This window comes from Canis aureus, chromosome 6 (assembly GCF_053574225.1).
Source record: "Canis aureus isolate CA01 chromosome 6, VMU_Caureus_v.1.0, whole genome shotgun sequence".
NCBI classification, from domain to species: Eukaryota; Metazoa; Chordata; class Mammalia; order Carnivora; family Canidae; genus Canis; species Canis aureus.
In genome coordinates this window covers 42,178,343-42,198,283 of record NC_135616.1, presented here as the reverse complement: position 1 = coordinate 42,198,283, position 19,941 = coordinate 42,178,343, and the positions used below count along the sequence as shown (strand labels likewise).

Here is a 19,941-nt window from a genome sequence, read left to right as displayed (position 1 = left end):
GTTCTATTGTGGCTCACGGGCCTGACCTCCTGGCAGTACCTGGCAGATCAGGTAAGGGAGTGACCGAGCTGGAAGCCTCGGCCAGGCCGCCACACCTGCTTTCCTCCTGGCCTGCCCCCATCCACGGATCTGCAGATCTGCGTCTGCTTCTCCAGCCCAACGATCCCCACCCAGCACCCCGTCAAATGGGTGTCCCGATCCCCACTTTTACAAACAAGGAGAACAAGGCTCATGGTGTGCCTGGGGCTGTGACCAGCTGCAGCGGAGCTAGAGCCCCGTGCGCCCCACTCTGCCGGGGAGCCCCACCTCTGAGGAGTAGGCGGGGACAGAGGCCCGAGTGTAGATGTGCAACCTCGAACCATAACTTAGAGCTGGGTAGAGTTAGGGCTTCGTGTGCATTGGCCTGAGATCGGAATACTGGTTTCCTCGGACTGTACACAAAAGTACCACGAATGGAGTGGTTTCAGCAACGAAAATCTAGTGTCTCACAGATCTGGAGGCTAAACACCTAAGATCCAGGGATCGACAGGGCTGGTGTGTTCCGAGGCCTCTCTCCCTGCCTGGCTTGCAGACGCTGCCCTCCCGCTTTCCTCACATAGTTCCCTGTGTTCTAACGTCCTCTCTTTGTAAGGACACAGGTCATATTGGGTTAGGGCCACCGACACCACCTCATTTTACCTTACTTCCCTCTTTACAGGACATATGTCCAAGCACAGTCACATTCCGAGGTGTGAGGGTTAGGCTACAGCATAGGAATTTGGGGGGACACGGTTCAGCCCTTAACAGCAGAGTCTGGGGAATGTGGAGATATCAGGGAGAAGAGGCAGAGAAGGACCAGAGAGACACAGAAGGGGCAGTCGTGGTGGTGGCTTGGGGAACTCGGCAAGTGACACAGGCCCCAGAGGACCTGGGTGCTTGGGGGGGAGCTTGGAGGAATGGGAAGGTGCTCAGAGGTGAAGGCCGTGGCTGGAGTGGCCACCTCCACCTCTACCTGCAGAGTCACCTGCCGCCTACTCTAGATGACAGCCACTGCAGTTGTGGAGGGCCCTCTGGTCATTACTGGTGGGGCTGTGCTGTCTCCAGCTCTGTTCCTTGTCTTTACCCGAGGCTGTCTGTGTCTGGAATCTACCTAGAGCTGCTCCCCTCCCGACACCCAGGGCCCCTGGCCTGTGAGATGGGAACAGGCCCTGTTCTTCTGCAGGCCTCAGGGGTGCCCGCCCACTCTTCCCACTAGAGCCCAGATAAAAATACTTCCTGGGACCACCATGAGCCTGCTTGTGTCTCCAGTCCTCAGGACTGGCCTCGGAGGGCTTGCAGGCAGAGAAGGGATTGCACCCTCACAGATGTACACTTGCACAAGCGCACACACACCCACGCACACCTCCCAGAGGATGCTTCTGTTTTGCTCAGTTGCTAACACCGAGCTAACACATCTCCTGGAAATCTCCAACTGTAAAAATGGACTCCAAATTAAACAGAGACACATCTTGGATGATTCCTGACCAGAGGACACAGCTGTGGTCCAGAACCAGAGTCACTGGAGGGACGGGAAGACTGTGCAGGTCAAACCCCTCATTGTCCAGAGAGGGTCCTGGTCTGCCCAAGACCACATAGCTCGCTGGGTCTGGTGTGCCCCGGCCCATGCAGGCTCCCTTAGCTGGTGCTCAGGCCAACCCTGAGCTGACCGTTGTCACACTGACCTGCAGGCTCTTGGGGTGCTCCCTCTCGGGCGGGGCAGCCTGGTGCTTTGATTTGAGGTGAGGCTTTCAGACCATCCCCTTTCAAGGGCCCCAGGGGCAGGAGGCTGAAGCCCTATGTGGGAAATGAGAGGCTGGTCACACAGAGCCCTAGGGACCCATCCCTCCCTCACTTAAATGTTACTCCGTTTTTAATTGCAGAGCTGAGACAGCAGAGCCTCCCAGGCTGAGCCAGAAATAGTTAGCTTTTTAATTGGATTTTTGTTCTCCCAAAGGAAAGCCCTGTGGGCCCACTGCTTGGAGAATGCAAGGGGAGCATGGAGGGGGAGCGAGCAGGGGAGCCTGCAGGGGAGTATGCAGCAGGAGCATGCACGGGAGAACATACAGGGGGAATATGCAGAGGGGAACATCCAGGGGGAGTATGCAGGGAGAGCATGCAGGGGAGCATTCAGGGTGGGCATTTGGGGAGAGCATTCAAGGACACAGGGCTCCCTGGGGTCCAGAATTGGCCATGTGGGGGGATCCTGTGACTGAGAAGTTTGATTCCAAACTGATCCCTCCATTCAGCAAATAAGGTGACCTCAGCAGACCTCAGTTTCCCCATGGGAATGAGGCATGGGAGCAAGCTTCCCCAGGGGTCTTTCTGGCACCACCAATTGGGAAAGCCTGGGCAGGTCTTCACCCCCATGTGGGCACCCTTGCAGCCTCTCCAGCCTCTCCCATCTCTGGGCTCTCCTTTTTCACTGCAACGATGAGGCATTCTCTATATGTCCCTGCCCCTGCCCTAGGCCTGTGGCTCTCTGCAGTGGGGTGGGCCAGGGTGGGTGCTGGGGTTTCCTTCGGCTTCTCTGACGGTTCTCCCCTGTCCCATGGAGATACCCTGGGGCATGGGGCAGGGAGCAAGGGCCCCTGAGAGTTCCTGAGTGGCCAGAACCTTTCCTGGGACTGGGAAGTCCTTGGTGGGAACCCACAGCATCTCATGTGGACAGGGCTTGTCCAGGGAGAAGCCCAACCCACCCTGCTTCTCCCTTCCCGTACTTTGGAGCTGGAAGGAAAATCTAGTTTATCTCCCTCATTTTACAAAGAAATTGAGATCCTGGGGTGCTCACAAAGTCCATACAGAGCTCAGATTCCCATCTTTCAATTCATTAATCCATTTATTCATTCAACAAGTATCGATGAAGTATCCACCATGAGTGCTGGTCTTTGTTCTCTGTGCAGGGACACAGCAGGAAAACGGGCTGGACAAAGTCACTGAGCCCATGGGATCTACATCCTAATGGGGAGGTAGTCAACAAACAGTGAAACAAACAGATAAGATCATTGTAGATAAGACTAAGTAGCAGGAGGAGTATAAAGCTGGATGATAAGAGACATCTTGATTGGCGGGAACAGGAAGGGACCTGAGGATTTTATGAATGGGCAAGAGAGGGCTTTCTGAGGACGTGATGTGTGATCCGAGTTCTGAATGACAAAAATCAGCTAACTCTGCAAAGGTCAGCATGCAGAGCCTTGAAGGCAGAGGGTACAGCTGGTGCAAAGGCCCTGGGGTGGAACCGCCATTCCAGGTTTGGGGACAGCAAGAAGGGCCGTGTGACAGGCTGTGAGGGAGCCAGTGAGGAGCAGCAGGACAAGAGGTAGGAGGGTGAGCCTGGCCAAGATCAGCCTGGGCTTTAAGAGAAGACATCTGAGTTGTTTTTGTTTTTGTTTTTGTTTTAAATTTTTATTTATTTATGATAGTCACAGAGAGAGAGAGAGAGAGAGAGGCAGAGACATAGGCAGAGGGAGAAGCAGGCTCCATGCACCGGGAGTCTGATGTGGGATTCGATCCCGGGTCTCCAGGATTGCGCCCTGGGCCAAAGGCAGGCGCCAAACCGCTGCACCACCCAGGGATCCCGACATCTGAGTTTTATCACCCAAAGTGTAGTAAGAAGTCATTGGAGATTTTTTGTTTGTTTGTTTGTTTTTTTTAATAGACTTTATTTAAAAAAAAGACTTTATTTTATTTAGAGCAGTTTTGGTTCGCAGAAAAATTGCGCAAAATATACGGAGTTCCCGCATACCCCTGGCCCTTACACATGCACAACCTCCCTGACCATAAGCAACCCCACCCTGGTGCATATTTGTTACAGTGCCTGAGCCTGCACCAACATATCATTGTCACCTAAAGTCCATCGTTTCTACTCACTGGGTTTGGACAAATGTGAAATGACAGGTATCCACCATTGTAATATCATGCAGAGTATTTTCTTTCTTTTTTAACAAATATTTTATTTATTTATTCAGGCACTAGAGAGAGAGAGGCAGAGACACAGGCAGAAGGCGGAGCAGGCTCCATGCAGGGAGCCTGATGTAGGACTCGATCCTAGGACTCTGGGATCGCGACCTGAGCTGAAGGCAGATGCTCAACCACTGAGCTACCCAGGCATCCTGGTGGGGTCAGTGTTCTTGATTTTGGTCGTTTTAGTAGACATGAGATGGAGCCATCATTGGGTTAATTTGCATTTCCCTGGCGATCACTGGGTGGCTCAGCAGTTTGGCGCCTGCCTTTGGCCCAGGGTGTGATCCTGGAGACCCGGGATCGAGTCCCAAGTCTGCTTCTCCCTCTGCCTCTCTCTCTCTCTCTCTGTGTGTGTGTCTCATGAATAAATAAATAAAATATTTTTAAAAAATTTGCATTTCCTGATGACATGTGCTGTTGAGCCTCCCCCTGTATGCTTATTCGTCCATCTGTATCTCTCTTTTTTTTTTTTTAATTTTTTTTTTTATTTATTTATGATAGGCACACAGTGAGAGAGAGAGAGGCAGAGACACAGGCAGAGGGAGAAGCAGGCTCCATGCACCGGGAGCCCGACGTGGGACTCGATCCCGGGTCTCCAGGATCGCGCCCTGGGCCAAAGGCAGGCGCCAAACCGCTGCGCCACCCAGGGATCCCTGTATCTCTTCTTTTAAGACTTTATTTTTCATGAGAGACACAGAGAGAGGCAAAGACATAGGCAGAGGGAGAAGTGAGCTCCCTATGGGGAGCCTGATGAGGGACTCAATCCCACGACCCCAAGATCACACCCTGAGCCAAAGACAGACACTCAACCACTGAGCCACCCAGGTGCCCCTTGACTGTTTTTTGATTTGAGTTGTTTGTTTTCTTATTGTTAAGTTTCGAGGGTTCTTTGATATTTTGGGTAACAGTTCTTTAGCAGATGTGTCCTTTGCAAACGTGTCCTCCCAGTGTGTGGCTTGTGTTCTCATTCCCTTGACAGTATCTTTTGCACAACAGAAGTTTTTAATTGTAATGAAGTCTAGCTTATTAATGATTTCTTTCACCAATCGTGCCTCTGGTGATATGTCTAAAAGTCATCTCCAGGGACGCCTGGGTGGCTCAGTGGTTGACCATCTGCCTTTGGCTCAGGTCATGATGGCAGGATGCTGGGATCAAGTTCCACGTTGGGCTCCCCACGAGGAGCTTGCTTCTCCCTCTGTCTGTGTCTCTGTCTCTTTCTCTGTGTCTCTCATGAGTAAAAAAATAAAATCTTAAAAAAAATAAAAATAAAAAATAAAAGTCATCTCCAAACTCAAGTTCATCTAGATTTTCTCCTGTTAATCTTCTAGGAGTTTTATGGTTTTGCATTTTTAGAAATTATTTTGTTTGTTCTTATTTTTATTTATTTAGAGAGAAAGCACGAGTAGGGGTGAGGGGCAGAGGGAAAAGCAGGCTCTCCCCTGAGCAGGGAGCCTGATGCAGGTCTTGATCCCAGGACGCTGAGATCATGATCTGAACCAAAAGCTCAACCCATTGAGCCACCCAAGGGCCCCTAAAAACTATTTTATTTTAAGTGAACTCTGCCCCAATGTGGGGCTCAAATCATGACTCCAAGATCAAGAATCTCTAACTCTACTGACTGAGCCAGCCAGGCGCCCCTATGGCTTTGCATTTTCTATTTAGTTCTCTGATCTATTTCAAGCTAATTTGGAGAGGGTTTTAATTAATAGAGTGCCTTTGAGTCAAGTCTGTCTGAGACACCTGTTGACAGTGGGGGCAGGGCAGGCAGTGGGAGGGGAAGGTGGCCATTGCAGCCCTGCCGGTGACTAATGGAGGGTCAATCCCAGATGGTCACAGCTTTATTTTGCCAGTGAGGATGCTAGAACTTTCTGGGAGCTGAGTCTGGAGGGTGTGGGACAGAGAAGGGGCAGGTGTGGGGGCTGGAGGCACTCACATCCAAGAGACAAATGAACCACTCAGAGGAAAGAGAAGTGGGTTCTTCCCCTGGCCTCTTGCCACATGCATCAGGAAGGGACCCTTCTGGCCTGAGGTCACAGAGATGGTGAGCCACCTTTAATACAGTGGGTTCATTGAGTGTGGACTCAGAAAGAGGATTGGTAGAGGCAGACACAGGGCCAATCTCCCAGACCCTTTATCCCTCTGCAAACACAGGCCCTTTTCTGAATGTGGATTACACTTGGGTTCAAGAGTTTTGCTGGGGAAATAAAACAATTGGGCAATCAGCCAGAAGAAAGCCTGTGTGGATTGGGAGACCAAGGGGCTGATGGCCTGGCAGTGGGAGGACAGACTTTTGTCATGCACAGGAAGGGGCCCTGCTCTGCAGGCTGTGGATCTGAGGGGGGGGCGGGGAGCCTGGCCTTCTGTTGCAGTGGACTGGGCCTGCAAGTCATCCCAAAGTCAGATCTGCTGTCCTGCAGGGGAAGAGGGGAGTGGAGGAAAGGGAGGGTTGAGGAGACTCTCAGTGGTCCTGACATCTGGAGACAAGAGTGATGGGGCCTGGGATAAGCAGGTGGGGAGGAGCCAGGATTTGCCAGAGTACAGGCTGCCAGGTGAGGGGTCAGAGGTCATCCTCAGCCTCCAAGGGTCAGGGACCTTCTGGACCTGGCTTGGGCTCAGAACCAGAGGGGATTCTGAGGTCAGTCAGGCTGGAGCCCAAAAGCAGCTTCACTCCTGTATTAGAGCCCCACATCTGGGGGCTCCAGGGGCCTCCTGTCCCCTTCCTGTTCAGGGCAGGCCCTGCTGGGGGTGTTCCAGAGATGCCCTGAGGCCTGGCCCCACATGCCCTGGGCCATCCCAACCCTGCACCCATCAGTCTCCTTGATCGCAGGCCCGGGGGCCCACGTGGCTCTTTGGGGTCTTCAGACAAGCTCCCAGGTGGGCCCCACCTGTCCTCCCAGGATGGCTGGGATCAGCAGGGTGGCCCCTCCCCAGGGGCTCCCTAAGCAGGAATAGGGACCCTCATTTCTGTTCATCCAGCCCCTTCCTGGCAGGAGTGAGTCCTGGATTGTCCTTGCCGTGCCACCCACTAGCTGCGTGTAATTGGGCGAGTTTTCTACCCTCTTCAATAGGAGTCTCCTTGTATAAGATGGGAATAATGTACTTTTTGTTGTTGTTGTTGTTGCAAGGAACTTGTCGGTATTGATCGAGATGTCAGCAGAGTGCCTAGTACAGCCCCCTGGTGTACAGTAGGTGCTTAATAAATACAGGAGTCTTTTCACAGTGCTACTGAAATTTCCAGTGTTTTAAGAAAATGTTAACAGTATTTTTAAAATCTTTTTTAATAATGAACACACAGTAGGAGAGTGAAAGTTTCCAAAGGTGTGCACAAGAGACAGCCGGGCTCCTTCTCTTGTTCCTCATCCATCCTTTTCCCCGAGATGGTCTGCGCTCTGCAGAGGGACTTGTCACTATTTCTCCGCACTGTGCCAATCTTACTAATCCGTCAGCGTGGTCTATTCCTCTTTTCAAAATTGTAATTGCAATTTGTTATTATAATGTTATTTTTGTAAAGGTTCACCGAACAGTCTCTGCCCGTTCTGGCCTCGGTCTCCCTGTGGCCCCTCCAGTACCGCCCCTTGTCCCAGGCCCGCACCCCCACCCCCCAAAGCCAGTGCAATTAGTTTAATTGATTTAAAGGAGCTTCTTATTTTCTCCAACACTGTAACCTCCTTGAAATAGGAATTTATCGTCAGCCACAAAATCAAAGTGCCAGCAAACATGGTTTCTTCTGAGGCCTCTCTGCCTGGCTTGTAGGTGGCCACCATCTCTCTGTCCCCACATGGTAGGTCCTTTATGCACGTGCACCCCTGGTCTGTGGGTCCCAATTTTCTGTTGTTAGAAGACATCAGATTGGATGAGATCACCTCCCCCATGACCTCATTTTCCCTTAATTATCTCTTTAAAGTCCCATCTCTAAACCCAGTCACATTCTGAGGTGCTGGGGGTTAGGACGTCAGTATATGAATGTGTGGGGGACACAATGCAGTCTTCTATGTAGTGCTGCCTCATATTTTATTTTATTTTATTTATTTTATTTTCTGCTATATAAAATTCCTCTGTACAGATGTGGCAAGATTTATGTAATCAGATCTCTTTGAATGAAGTTCATACTGTTCCCAAGTGTTTACTGTTACAAATAATACTGCAATAAATAGTCTAGTATAAGTGCCACTTCATACCTGTATGAATGTGTCTTTTGAATAAAAGTCTACAAGTGGATACACTGGCTACAGAGTATATATAGATCTCTCTCTCTCTCTCTCTCTCTCTCTCTCTCTCTTTTTTAAGCAGGCTGGGTGCCCAGTGTGGACTCCAGTGCGGGGGCTTGAACTCACGACCCTGAGATCATGACCTGAGCTGAGATCAAGAGTCAGACGCTCAGCATTGTGAGTCACCCAAGTTCCCCCTTATAGTTCTCATTTTGGTAGATATTGCCAAACTGAGCTCCATTTCCTCCAGCAACAGATGAGAGGACAGCCTCACCAGCACAGTGTCATTAAAAACCAAACTTAAAAAAAAATCAAATACAGAAAAAGTGGCATCTCACTGTACTCTTAATTTGCATTTATTATTATGAATAACGGTGAACAGTTTTTCAAATGTTTAAGGCCATTTGTATTTCCATTTCTGAGAACTATTCATTCAGTACATTGTGTCTATTTTTCTACCAAGTTGCCATTTTGGTTTTTGACTTGTGGACACTATACATTGTGGACACAGTGCTCCCTTATTGCAAATGTTATATCTCCCCCTGGCTTGTTATTGGTTTTTGACTTTGTGTATGCTGGGTTTTACCACACTCTAATATTTTTATTGAATTCTGTTACATTTGTAGATTAATTTAAGAAGCACTGGAATTTTTCTCATGCAAGGACCTAGTTGGTTTTTTCTTTATTCATTAAGTCTTTTTAAAATTGTTGTTGGTGGACGGCACCTGGTGGCTTAGTGGTTGAGTGTCTGTCTTCAGCTCAGGGTGTGATTCCAGGGTCTTGGGATCGAGTCCCGCGTTGGGCTCCCCACAGGGAGCCTGCTTCTCCCTCTGCCTGTGTCTCTGCCTCTCTCGCTGTATCTCTCAAGAATAAACAAATAAAATCTTTAAAAAAATTGTTGGTGGAAGCCTGGGTGGCTCAGTTAGTTAAGTGTGTGACTCTTGGTTTCAGCTAGGTCATGACTTGGAGGGGAGTCTGCTTGAGATTCTTTCTCTTCCTCGCCCTCCTCCCTCAAAAAAATCTTCAGAAAAAAAAATTTAAAAGATTAGGTGTTGGAAAATATCAGTAAAGATCTGTTGGCATAGAAAATATCCTAAAACATTTTAACTGAAAAAAAAAACTACAGAAAAATACCCATGAGTACCATTTATATAACACAAAATAAAGTGATATGCTTAAGTGTACACAAAAGCATGGAAAAAGGTCTGAAAAGATGTGTATCAAGCCCCTACCAGTGGTCAACCATGGGAGACACATTTCTAGAAGGTCCCCCAGTGATGCCCTGCTCTCATCTATTGGACTATATGGACTATATGGACTATATGCAGAGATATCACAGAATTGGACTATATGCAGAGATATCACATCCTCGATTACATGATTTTATTATATGGCACAGTTAGATTATGTTGGAATATTCAGGGTGAGCCCAGTTAACTATATCAGCCCTAAGTAGCAGAGAGAGCAGAGAGCTTTCTGGAGCCCCTGGGTGGCTCAGTTGGTTAAGCATCTAACTCTTGGTTTCTGCTCAGGTTATGATCCTGGAGTCAGTCCTGGAATCGAGCCCCATGTCGGGCTGTGTGCTCAGCGGGGAGTCTGCTTCTCTCTCTGCTTCTGCTGCTTGTGCTCTCTCTCTTGCTTGGTCTCTTCTCTCAAATAAAAAAATAAAATATTAAAAAAAAGGGGGCAGCCCTGGTGGCTCAGCGGTTTAGCGCCGCCTTCAGCCCAGGGCCTGATCCTGGAGACCCAGGATCGAGTCCCACGTCAGGCTCCCTGCATGGGGCCTGCTTCTCCCTCTGCCTGTGTCTTGGCCTCTCTTTCTGTGTGTGTCTCTAATAAATAAATAAAATATATTAAAAAAAAAAAAAAGGAAGTCAGAGGGATGCAAAGCATTAAGGGACATTTTTTAAAAAAAGATTTTATTTATTTATTTGAGAGAGAGATTGGGAGAGAGCATGGAGAGCACACCAGCACAAACGGGGCGAGAGGGAGAAGCAGGCTCCCTGGTGAGCTGGGCGCCTGACATGGGGCTTGATCCCAGAACCCTGGGATCATGATCTGAGCCAAAGGCAGACGCTTAACCAACTGTGCCACTCAGGTGCCCCCATTAAGGGACATTTGACACATAGTAATTGGCACGAAAATGGAGGGGCCACATGGTCGGGGGAACGTGTCCCCCTCCTGCCAAGTTCACACATTTAAGCCTTAATTGCCAGTGTGATGGTGTATGGAGGTGGGGCCTCTGCAGGGTGGTTAGGTCAGGAAGGGGGAGCCTTCATGATGGGATCCTTGCCCTCATGTGACCTGACAGCACAGCAAGAGGCAGCTGTCTGAAAGCTGGAGGAGGGCTCTCACCAGAACCCCAGCACCCTGATGCTCTGACCTTGGACTTGCAGCCTCCAGGACTGTGAGGAATGAGTGCTGGTCATTGAAACTGCCCTGTGTGTGGTGCTCTGGTACAGTGGCATCTGCTAAGTGATGCCCTTACGGAGTCAAGAGGGGCTCCCAGCCTGCAGCCAGTCCAGCCCAAGGAGCTGGACTCTGTCAGCAACTTGGCGGAGCTTAGGAGCAGTGTCCTTTCCAGCAGACACTGTAACCACAGCCCCGTGCTCCCTGGGCACAGACTCCTGCTGAGCCTGTTCAGACCTCTGCCCTACAGCACTGACTGTTTTGGGAAAGTATTGTTTTGAGCAGACAATTTGTGAGGTGGGAAGGGAGACTTCTGCTTTCTCCTCTATAGACTTCTGCCCTGCTGTTTTTATTTTTTTAAAGATTTTATTTATTTATTCATGAGAGACACACAGAGAGAGGCAGAGACACAGACAGAGGGAGAAACAGGCTCCTTGTGGGGAACCTGAAGCAGAACTTGATCCCAGGAATATGGATCATGACCTGAGCCAAAGGCAAATGCTCAACCACTGAGCCATCCAGGTGCCCCCTGCTGTTTTTTTTTTTTTTTTTAATTACTAGTTTTAAGGAATCTCAACACCCAATGTGGGGCTCGAACTTACGACCCCGAAATCAAACATCATATGTGCCCCCGACAGAGCCAGCCAGGGACCCCTGCCCTCCTGGGGTTCGTGACATCGAGAACATTTTTTTTTTCATCAAGAACATTTTCAAGCATTACTTGTTTAATTTTCTAAAGAGCCATTAAAAAAATAATAAATACTTACCTGGAAACAGGCCCATGATAAAAATAAAGGGAAATGAAAATAAAAACCAAATTTCAAAACAATACGTGTACTGTGATGACATTTTAGTTTTATCGTGTGTTTATATAGAGATCTCTGTGGAATCCCTCTAGAGATTCAGGTCCACGCGCTTTCTTTCCAGGGGATGTTTACATTTTCAGCCTTATCTCCAGTCCCAGAGCAGCAAGCAAGTTTTGCCCCCTGCTTGGAGAATCCAAGCCTTTTTAAACTCAGTGCAGAGGGCGGGGAGTGGGGGTGGGGGTGGGGGAGCAGGGTGTCCAGGAGCCACCAGCCAGGATCCCAGAGAGACATGCAGCCCCCAGAAGTGTCTCTGGGGCGGGAGTATGGGGGCCACTGACCATTCAAACGGACAAATAAAAAAAAATAATAAAAAAAAAGGACAAATCAGGAAAATACTGTACATAGTGCTTTAATGGTGTTGTGTGAGGACGAAAAGCATCCTAGCAGAAGAGGCAGCTCCGCAGAGGCGGCTAGGTGAGGCACACACCCCAACAACCATCTGAGGCCTCCCCTCGGATCTAAGTGGCCCTTTGATCTTGAGGGCACATTTGGGGGAGGAGGGGTAGGTAGCCTTGGACGTGCTCCAGAGTAGGGAGCCTCCCACAGTGGCACAGCCCACCTTTTCTTTCTTTCCTTTCTCTCCTGTGACATTTTTGCTTCCATCTCTGAGCACCTAAGTCCCTAACAGGATGAGGAAGGGAAGCAGGAGGGCCAGGAGGTCGGGTTATCAGGACCCCATATTCAGGGCTCAGTGGAGTCCCAGAGCCATCCCACCGAGGCTGGCCCTCCTGGCTCTGGGGATGGGCTGCTCCCGCCTGGGTGACTGGGTGATGGAGGAGGCTCGGGCTCCCACACCACCCTGGGCTGCTGGCAGCAGGAGCGGACTGACCCCTGCAGACGAGATGGGGCTCCTTGACCCCTGGACTCAGGCCTGCCAGCCTGGGGGATGCTGCCCAGAGCTGCAAAGGCCACCAGTTCCCAGGGCTTGCTGTGTATGCCCCTGGGGAGCGGGCAGGGGCACCCACGTCAGCCTCAGCACAATGGGCTGCATGGGTGGACAGGTGTGGTTGCACAGGGACCCCGCCGCCTGTTCTCCAGTACCTCCCTCCTCGCCCTGTGTCCTCCGCTAGGGCTGGGGGCAGGACGCCGTGGCCTAGGTGTGCCCGTGCCTCTCCCCACTAATTGAAAAGCTTGTCTTTTCCTTTCTCTGCTGTGGGCCTCACCGCAGAGAACAAGAGTCCGTAGGCCTATTAGGAAGCAGCGATGGCAGCAGGACCGCAAGGTCTACCAGCCCTGGGATCCACAAGGCAGGCAGGGGCCCAAACAGGCCCGGCTCTGGCTGTTTGGCTGGTTTGTCTGTTCCCTTCATGGCCTCGATCATACCTGCACCTGTCAAGGGACATTTCCGGCTGGAGCAGACACCCAGGAGGTAAGTACGGAGGCCCAGCACCGGATTCGGGCCCATCGCCAGCGTGTAGGCAGCCGCGGAGCCGACACAGCCTCTGTCCTTGGAAGAACAGGGTCATCCCTGATGGTGGGGCTGTCCTCCCTGGCCTGCTGGCCTCGGTCCACGTCCACAGCCCCGCTGGCCTCCCCTCCTCCTCCTCCTCACCTCCAGGGAGTGGGGACTTCCCAGCCCTGAGTCCAGACACCGTCTTCCTTCCCACCTAAACACCAGACTTCCCAGGGTTCAGACACTCAAAAGCAAACAAATCACTGTTAGGTGGTAGGATTGTACACAGATTTCTTTCTTTCTTTTTCTTTTTCTTTTTCTTTTTCTTTTTCTTTCTTTCTTTCTTTCTTTCTTTTTCTTTCTTTCTTTCTTTCTTTCTTTCTTTCTTTCTTTCTTTCTCTTTCCTCCTCCTCTCTCTCTCTTTCCTTTCTTGGGGAGAGTTGTTAGTAATATTAATCTCTTTTTTGACCAGGTAAAAAATGCACAGAAAGAAAAATGCTCCTATAAACTAGTCTGTTTGCTCAAATATTGTTCTGAAGAAGGATCTTCTAGAAGCCCTTCTCTCCATAAGCTTCTATTCCTCCCTCCCTTTCTCTTCAATTAATGAAGCAGATATTTAAGGATTTTGCCTCTTCTCTGTGTTGGGGAGACCAAGAGGCAGCTGATAGGAAGCTCAAGTGCAGGGGGGAAGGAGGAGGGAGGGGTGGGGCAGGGGAAGAGTGGCTCCCCCGGGAGAGGGAGGCACCAGGTGAGGCTGTGTTCCAGAGCCCAAGGGAGTCCCAGTGCCCTGCTTCGGGTGATTTCACAGTGTGCACCCCCCTTGGTGCAGCCTGGTCTCCCACTTTGCCTTACAGACCTCCCAGGGCTCCTTCACCCTCCCCCGTGCCCTGGGAGGGAAACAGTGCTGACATTTCACAAAGGAGGCTCAGAGCAGTTAAGACCCTTGTCCAAGGTCATAGATTGTTAGTGAGAGCTCCGAGGGGGGCCAAGGCTGGCCTGTGACCTTGGGCAAGTACATCACCTTATTGGTCAGATGGGAGTGTTAATAATGTGTATCCCGGGAACTCAAGGGGAGGGACAATGGGTGCCTAAGCCACATCCGCTCTTGTTACCTTCCTGCTCTTTTCAGAATCCTGGCTCTCCTGGCCTTATCCAATTGAAGCAGACAGCTGTCAGGAGGCTGGCTCAGTCCTCTGGACTCACGGGAGGCCATGCAGCTAGTGGGTGGCACGGCAAGGATGGCCCGGGACTCACTCCTGCCAGGAAGGTGCTGGATGAACTGAAACCGGGGTCCCTATTCCTGCTTAGGGAGCACCAGGGGAGGGGCCGCTCTGCTGACCCTGGCTGTCCTGGGAAGACAGGCGGGGCCCACCCGGAGAAATAGTGACATGTCTCGCTGAAGAGCACAGATCATCTTGGGGAAAAGGATGGATGAGGAACAAGAGAAGGAGCCCGGCTGTCTCTCATGCACCCCCTTGGTACCTTTCACTCTTGTACTATGTGTGTTCATTATTAAAAAAAGGATTTAAAAAACAGTGTTAACTTAATTTTCTTAAAATAAAACACTGGAGGGACGCCTGGGTGGCTCAGCAGTTAAGCGTCTGCCTTTGGCTCAGCGCATGATTCCTGGGTCCTGGGATCAAGTTCTGCATCAGGCTCCCTGCATGGAGTCTGCTTCTCTCTCTGCCTGTGTCTCTGCCTCTCTATGTGTCTCTCATGAATAAATAAATAAAATCTTTAAAAAAAATAAAATAAAACACTAGAAAAATCAGTAGCACTGTGAAAAGACTCCTGTATTTATTAAGCACCTACTGTACACCAGGGGGCTGTACTAGGCAGTCTGCTGACATCTTGATCAATGCCGACAAGTTCCTTGCAAAAAACAAACAAACAAACAAAAAAAACAGTACATTATTCCCATGTTATACGAGGAGACTTCTATGGAAGAGGATAGAATACTCGCCCAATTACATACAGCTAGTGGGTGGCACGGCAAGGACAATCCAGGACTTGTTCCTGCCAGGAAGGGGCTGGATGAACAGAAATGAGGGTCCCTATTCCTGCTTAGGGAGCCCCTGGGGAGGGGCCACCCTGCTGATCCCGGCCATCCTGGGAGGACAGGTGGGGCCTACTTGGGAGCTTGTCTGAAGACCCCAAAGGGCCACATGGGCCCCTGGGCCTGGGATCAAGGAGACTGATGGGTGCAGGGTTGGGATGACCCAGGGCATGTGGGGCCAGGCCACAGGGCATCTCTGGAACACCCCCAGCAGGGCCTGCCCTGAACAGGAAGGGGACAGGAGCCCCCTGGAGCCCCCAGATGTGAGGCTCTAATGCAGGAGTGAAGCTGCTTTTGGGCTCCAGCCTGACTGACCTCAGAATCCCCTCTGGTTCTGAGCCCAGGCCAGGTCCAGCAGGTCCCTGACCCTTGGAGGCTGAGCATGACCTCTGACCCCTCACCTGGCAGCCTGGATTCTAGGGGGGTTCAAATCTGGAGGGGCAGGAGGGTGGTGGTAAGCACAGGGCCCTACTCCTCACCTGCCCTCCTGCCTTCCTGCCTCAGCCCCCATCACTCATCTCTCCAGGGGGTACCAGGTTTGCTGCCCACACCCATGCCAGCCCCCTGCCCTCCATGGTATCCTCAGCTCTAGGCCCAGGGCCAGGTCCAAAGTGGCCCTCGGGCAGTGGTACCGTCCATCACAAGCAGGAAGCCTCCGGAAGCTGGATGATTGGCCCACTGCTGCCCAGCCCCATCACCTGGACTGAGTACCCCCAGGACAGCTTCCGGGGTCAGGCAGGGCTCTGGTTGGGAAGAGCTGGAGGGTGTAGAGGGAATTCAGGATGGCCACTGGGAGCCCGGATAGTACATACGCTGTAGCCATCAGTGACTGTGGGAGCTTTAGGAAGCGGTCATGTCTGAGCATCACTTGCCTTGGCTCAGAAGTCGGAGGGGGCAATGGATTGGCTGGTTCTTCCACTTCTAATCTCTGAATCCATCAACAGCCAGAAAGAGGGACAGATGGGGCCTAAATGGATAAAGCTGCATCGGTGCTAAATTATCACAGGTTCCCTTGCCCAGGACGGTGCCTCCGGAATAGTGGTTTCCCACTGCGCACGGCCCAGGATCTAGCAGCCTCCCCCTCCCCCCAGCCTCCTGAGCACCGGGCCAGATGCTCATCCCGGCAGACAGGATCGGTCCTTCACACAGGAGCCCTGGTGGTGGCTGCTGCGGCGGTGCTGCGCCTCTTCCAGGAGCCGGTACAGCGCCCGCGCCCGCGTCACCATCGAGTGGCTGCAAGTCCGAGACGACGGCCCCAACCGCACCTCCCTGGTGGACTCCAGGTGGGGGCTGCGAGCGGGGCGGGGCGGGGAGGGAGGGGAGGGAGGAGAGGGCCGGGGGCGGGTCCCAGCTGGGGGAGACGGCGGGAAGGGGAGGGGGGGAGGGGGCTGGGGGCGTCCCCAGCGGGGTGGCGCGGTGGGGAGCCACCCCCACCCCCGGGAGCCACCCCCTCCTCCCCAGCTCAGGCCCCTGTCCCCCTTGGCCCCCCTGTGGCACGCAGGCTGGTGTCCCTCCACGAGAGCGGCTGGAAGGCCTTTGACGTGACGGAGGCCGTGACCTTCTGGCAGCAGCTGAGCCGGCCTCGGCAGCCCCTGCTCCTGCAGGTGTCGGTGCAGAGGGAGCACCTGGGCCCGCCCGCCTCCGGGGCCCACAGGCTGGTGCGCTTTGCCTCCCAGGGGCCCACGGGCGCCGGGCAGGGGGAGCCCCGGCTGGAGCTGCACACCCTGGACCTGGGGACCTACGGGTAGGCGCCGGGCCTGCGGATGGGGCACCTAGGGACTGCCACCTCCGTTGAAGGGGCTCTTTTGGGGTGCGGGTGCGGGTGCGGGAAATTTCTCCGGCCACTCTCGGGGCTGATGGCACTTGTTCTGTGCTGTTTGGCCACTGGTAGTCATCCAGCCGGATCACAAGCAGCCTTTTGAACACAGCCAGGATGGAACACTTCCCTCCTAGACGCCCCCTCCGCCAGGGCCCTCCCCCTGCCCCGGGCACCCTCAGCTGACCCCTGCCTCTCCTTGTCCCCGCAGAGCTCAGGGCGACTGTGACCCCGAGGTGCCGGTGACGCAGGCTGCCCGCTGCTGTCGCCAGGAGGTGTACATTGACCTGCGGGGGATGAAGTGGGCCGAGAACTGGGTCCTGGAGCCCCCCGGGTTCCTGGCCTACGAGTGTGTGGGCACCTGTCAGCAGCCCCCGCGGCCTCTGCCCTTCGAGTGGCCGCTTCTGGGGCCACGGCAGTGCGTCCCCTCGGAGACGACATCGCTGCCCATGATCGTCACTGTCAAAGAGGGAGGCAGGCCCAGGCCCCGGGTGGTCAGCCTGCCCAACATGAGGGTGCAGAAGTGTAGCTGCTCCTGGGACGGGATGCCTGTGCCAAGGAAGCTGGAGCCTTAGGTGTGGGGTGCAGTGCTGAGGGGTTTGGCTTCCATGTGCATCAGGCGTGCTCAAGGGCATGGGAAGAGCTGGGGATTACAGATCTGCTGCTGGGCAAACACTTTTGGCCATCATCTGAGCTTTGAATTTGCTTCCTCTGTCCATTCAGCTCACCTGCTGATTTTTGTTTCCCAAGACTCCCTGGCAACTGGGTAGTCCCTGCCTGTCTTCTCTGTTCATGTTATTCACTGCAGGATGTCCCAAGCACTTCTCTGTCAACTCTATAACCTAAGAGCAGAAAGCCAAATTGTCACCGTTTCCTTGTACGGTCACTGGATGTGGGCTGTGTCCTGTGGAATGGCCCTAAGGTTGTGTATTCCCAGCCCAGATAGTGAGGGCATTTTCTAACAAGCAAACAAAACACATTATAATCTGTATTTCTCCATTTGATGCAGAATGCTGAGGGAACAGAAAGTTCTCGGGGATTAGATCAGCCTACTTAGAAAGCCAAGGAAGGATCTAGGAGGGATTCAGTCACAGTCTCAGCTACTAATATAGGAATTTGAGCCTGAAGCCATTCAGAGTCCAGTGTACCTGTCCTGTTAGAACCAAAGCAGACATACTTGTCACTATTGATGTTTTTACTTTCCTGGCTGTGTTTCACTTCCACTTGCTATAAAATAAAAAAAAAAAGTCTTTGGTGGAAAACTCATCAGTACTACAAGACTGTAGAACTGCCTTTAGTTTTGGGGGCAGATGAAGGGAGCAGATGTTGAAAATGTTGGATATGAGAGATGACAGGGGCAGATAAGCTGTGAGTTCGTTCCCAGTCTGGATGCCTTGAATTCCTAGCCAGTGTGCACAGCCTTTATGAGCTCTGAATTCCATACCCTTCAAACTGTTTCTTCCCCATGTACAAGAACAATCCCTGACTCCCATGTATTTACTGGAGACTTAAGGAAATGGTGTTTTTACAAGCACCCCACACACTAATGATAAATAACTGGGGTTATGACTATCTCAGCTCACATTCTGACCCATCAGGCATTCTCTTGATTTCTAAATAAACTTAATCTACTGAAAATCAAGTTTAGAAATCCCTTCCCTCTCTGAAATTTTGAAATCAAAGATTCTGATGGTTCTCCTTTTCATTTTTTGCTTTGTTTTTTTGTCAGTGGCTTTACCATTCTAATAACTGGGAATGGAGCCTGGCATGTCCCTGGACCCCTCAGCTCAGACCAGGGGTGGTGGTGCCATTAATTCAGGCAGGGAAGGAATGAGGACATGAAGGACAGGTGTGAAGGATGATAAAGGCAAAGACAATCAGTCTGAGAAGGGGTGGGAGGCAGTAGGGGGGAGGACAGACATCCAGGCAACCAACCAGACCAGGAACCTGGGGGAGGTCAAGTATGAGGCCCTTGGGAGCAAAAGGTAACTGCAGTAGAGGACAGCTGTCCAGGCATTTATTAGGTGGACGAGGGTTGAGTGCAGGGGCCCTGAGTAAACTGCAGGAATTAGTGGCTGGGTTTGGGGTGGGGTGAGGGTGGGAGGGACAAGGAGAAGGCCAGATGGGGAAAGGAAAGAACTATCTGAAAAGCAGGAAGAGATGCTAGGCACTCACCCCAGCCACCCCACTGCAGAGAGCCACAGCCAGGCTCCAATCAGGGCCAGGGACATACGGAGAATGTCTGTGAGAGCCAAGAGTTGGGAGAGGCCTGAGAAGCTCTTGTGAAGGTCAAGTGCTGCAGTGCCAGAAAGGCCCTGAGGTTCCCCTGCTCCCACGCCCCCAGGGCTGCAGATGCTAAACGGAGGCCTGCAGGAGGAGCATCAGGGCTGTGCCCCAGGGAGCTTGCAGCTGACTGTGCACACTGGTGTAGAAAAAGAATGTTAGGGGACATGGCAGCAAGAACTGCATTGGGGTGGCCCCCTTGAGTGGCCCCTTATATACTTCCAAGTCAGGATGGGGTTAGGGAGAGTGTGAGTCTCTAAGGAATTTGGAAGGAAGGTTCACAGGACGTCTAGGGGGCTAGCTGTTGTTTGGGGATGGTCATTGTGTAATAAAGCCCGAGTCATGAGACCCTTCTGATATATGTCGAGTCATGAGACCCTTCTGATATATGTCGGTGGGCCATATCCTTGGGGGATGATCACCAACATGTATCTTGGGGGGTTTAGAGATAAAGGAAATTTATAGGGGCACCTGGGTAGCTCAGTGGGTGAGCATCTGCCTTTGGCTCAGGTCATGATCCCTGCATCCTGGGATGGAATCCTGTATCCTGCTCCCCATGGGGACCCTGCTTCTCCCTCTGCCTATGTCTCTGCCTCTCTCTGTGTGTCTCTCCTGAATAAATAAATAAATCTTTAAAAATAAATACGTAATTAAAATATTTTTAAAAAGGAAATATCTAAAGGAATTTTTATATGTTAAAGTAGATTTACGGATTCCCAGGGGTGGGGATAAGGTTGCCTTTTGCTCTTTGCAAAGTATCAACATCAAGGCAGCTGAGCTCCTAGAAGAATGTCACTCTGCCTGTTTCAAGGACTTGTCAGTGGGCTGTGGGCAGTAAGGAAATCTAATAATTTTTTCTGTCCTTCTTGCCCACATCACACACCACCCGCTCCCCGTGGGGCAGGGCAGCTGGGTCCGGACCCTGGGAGCCT

At 51.9% G+C, this 19,941-nt stretch overlaps 1 protein-coding gene and 1 long non-coding RNA gene across 2 annotated transcripts; both read left to right on the top strand.

Annotated features, from left to right (window-relative positions):
• The first annotated feature begins 11,932 nt into the window (after nt 1-11,932).
• On the top strand, nt 11,933-14,390 carry LOC144315181 (uncharacterized). The gene is made up of 2 exons (XR_013380942.1): nt 11,933-12,830; nt 13,984-14,390. It is a non-coding gene; the product is annotated as an uncharacterized LOC144315181 (long non-coding RNA).
• Nucleotides 14,391-15,807: 1,417 nt separating this feature from the next.
• LOC144316547 (left-right determination factor 1-like) lies at nt 15,808-18,035 on the top strand. Its single transcript, XM_077902564.1, has 4 exons — nt 15,808-15,899; nt 16,002-16,193; nt 16,412-16,654; nt 16,938-18,035. Exons 1-4 carry the CDS (start codon nt 15,808-15,810, stop codon nt 17,299-17,301), a joined length of 891 nt encoding a protein of 296 aa, XP_077758690.1. The 3' UTR covers nt 17,302-18,035.
• Nucleotides 18,036-19,941: the final 1,906 nt, after the last annotated feature.

Excerpts from the sequence above, each read along its gene's own strand:
- LOC144316547 (XM_077902564.1), top strand. The coding sequence starts at position 15,808 with ATGGATTGGCTGGTTCTTCCACTTCTAATCTCTGAATCCATCAACAGC. Across the intron at positions 15,900-16,001 it reads AAATGGATAAAGCTGCATCG|CCTCCTGAGCACCGGGCCAG; the intron begins GTGCTAAATTAT and ends CCCTCCCCCCAG. Across the intron at positions 16,194-16,411 it reads ACCTCCCTGGTGGACTCCAG|GCTGGTGTCCCTCCACGAGA; the intron begins GTGGGGGCTGCG and ends TGTGGCACGCAG.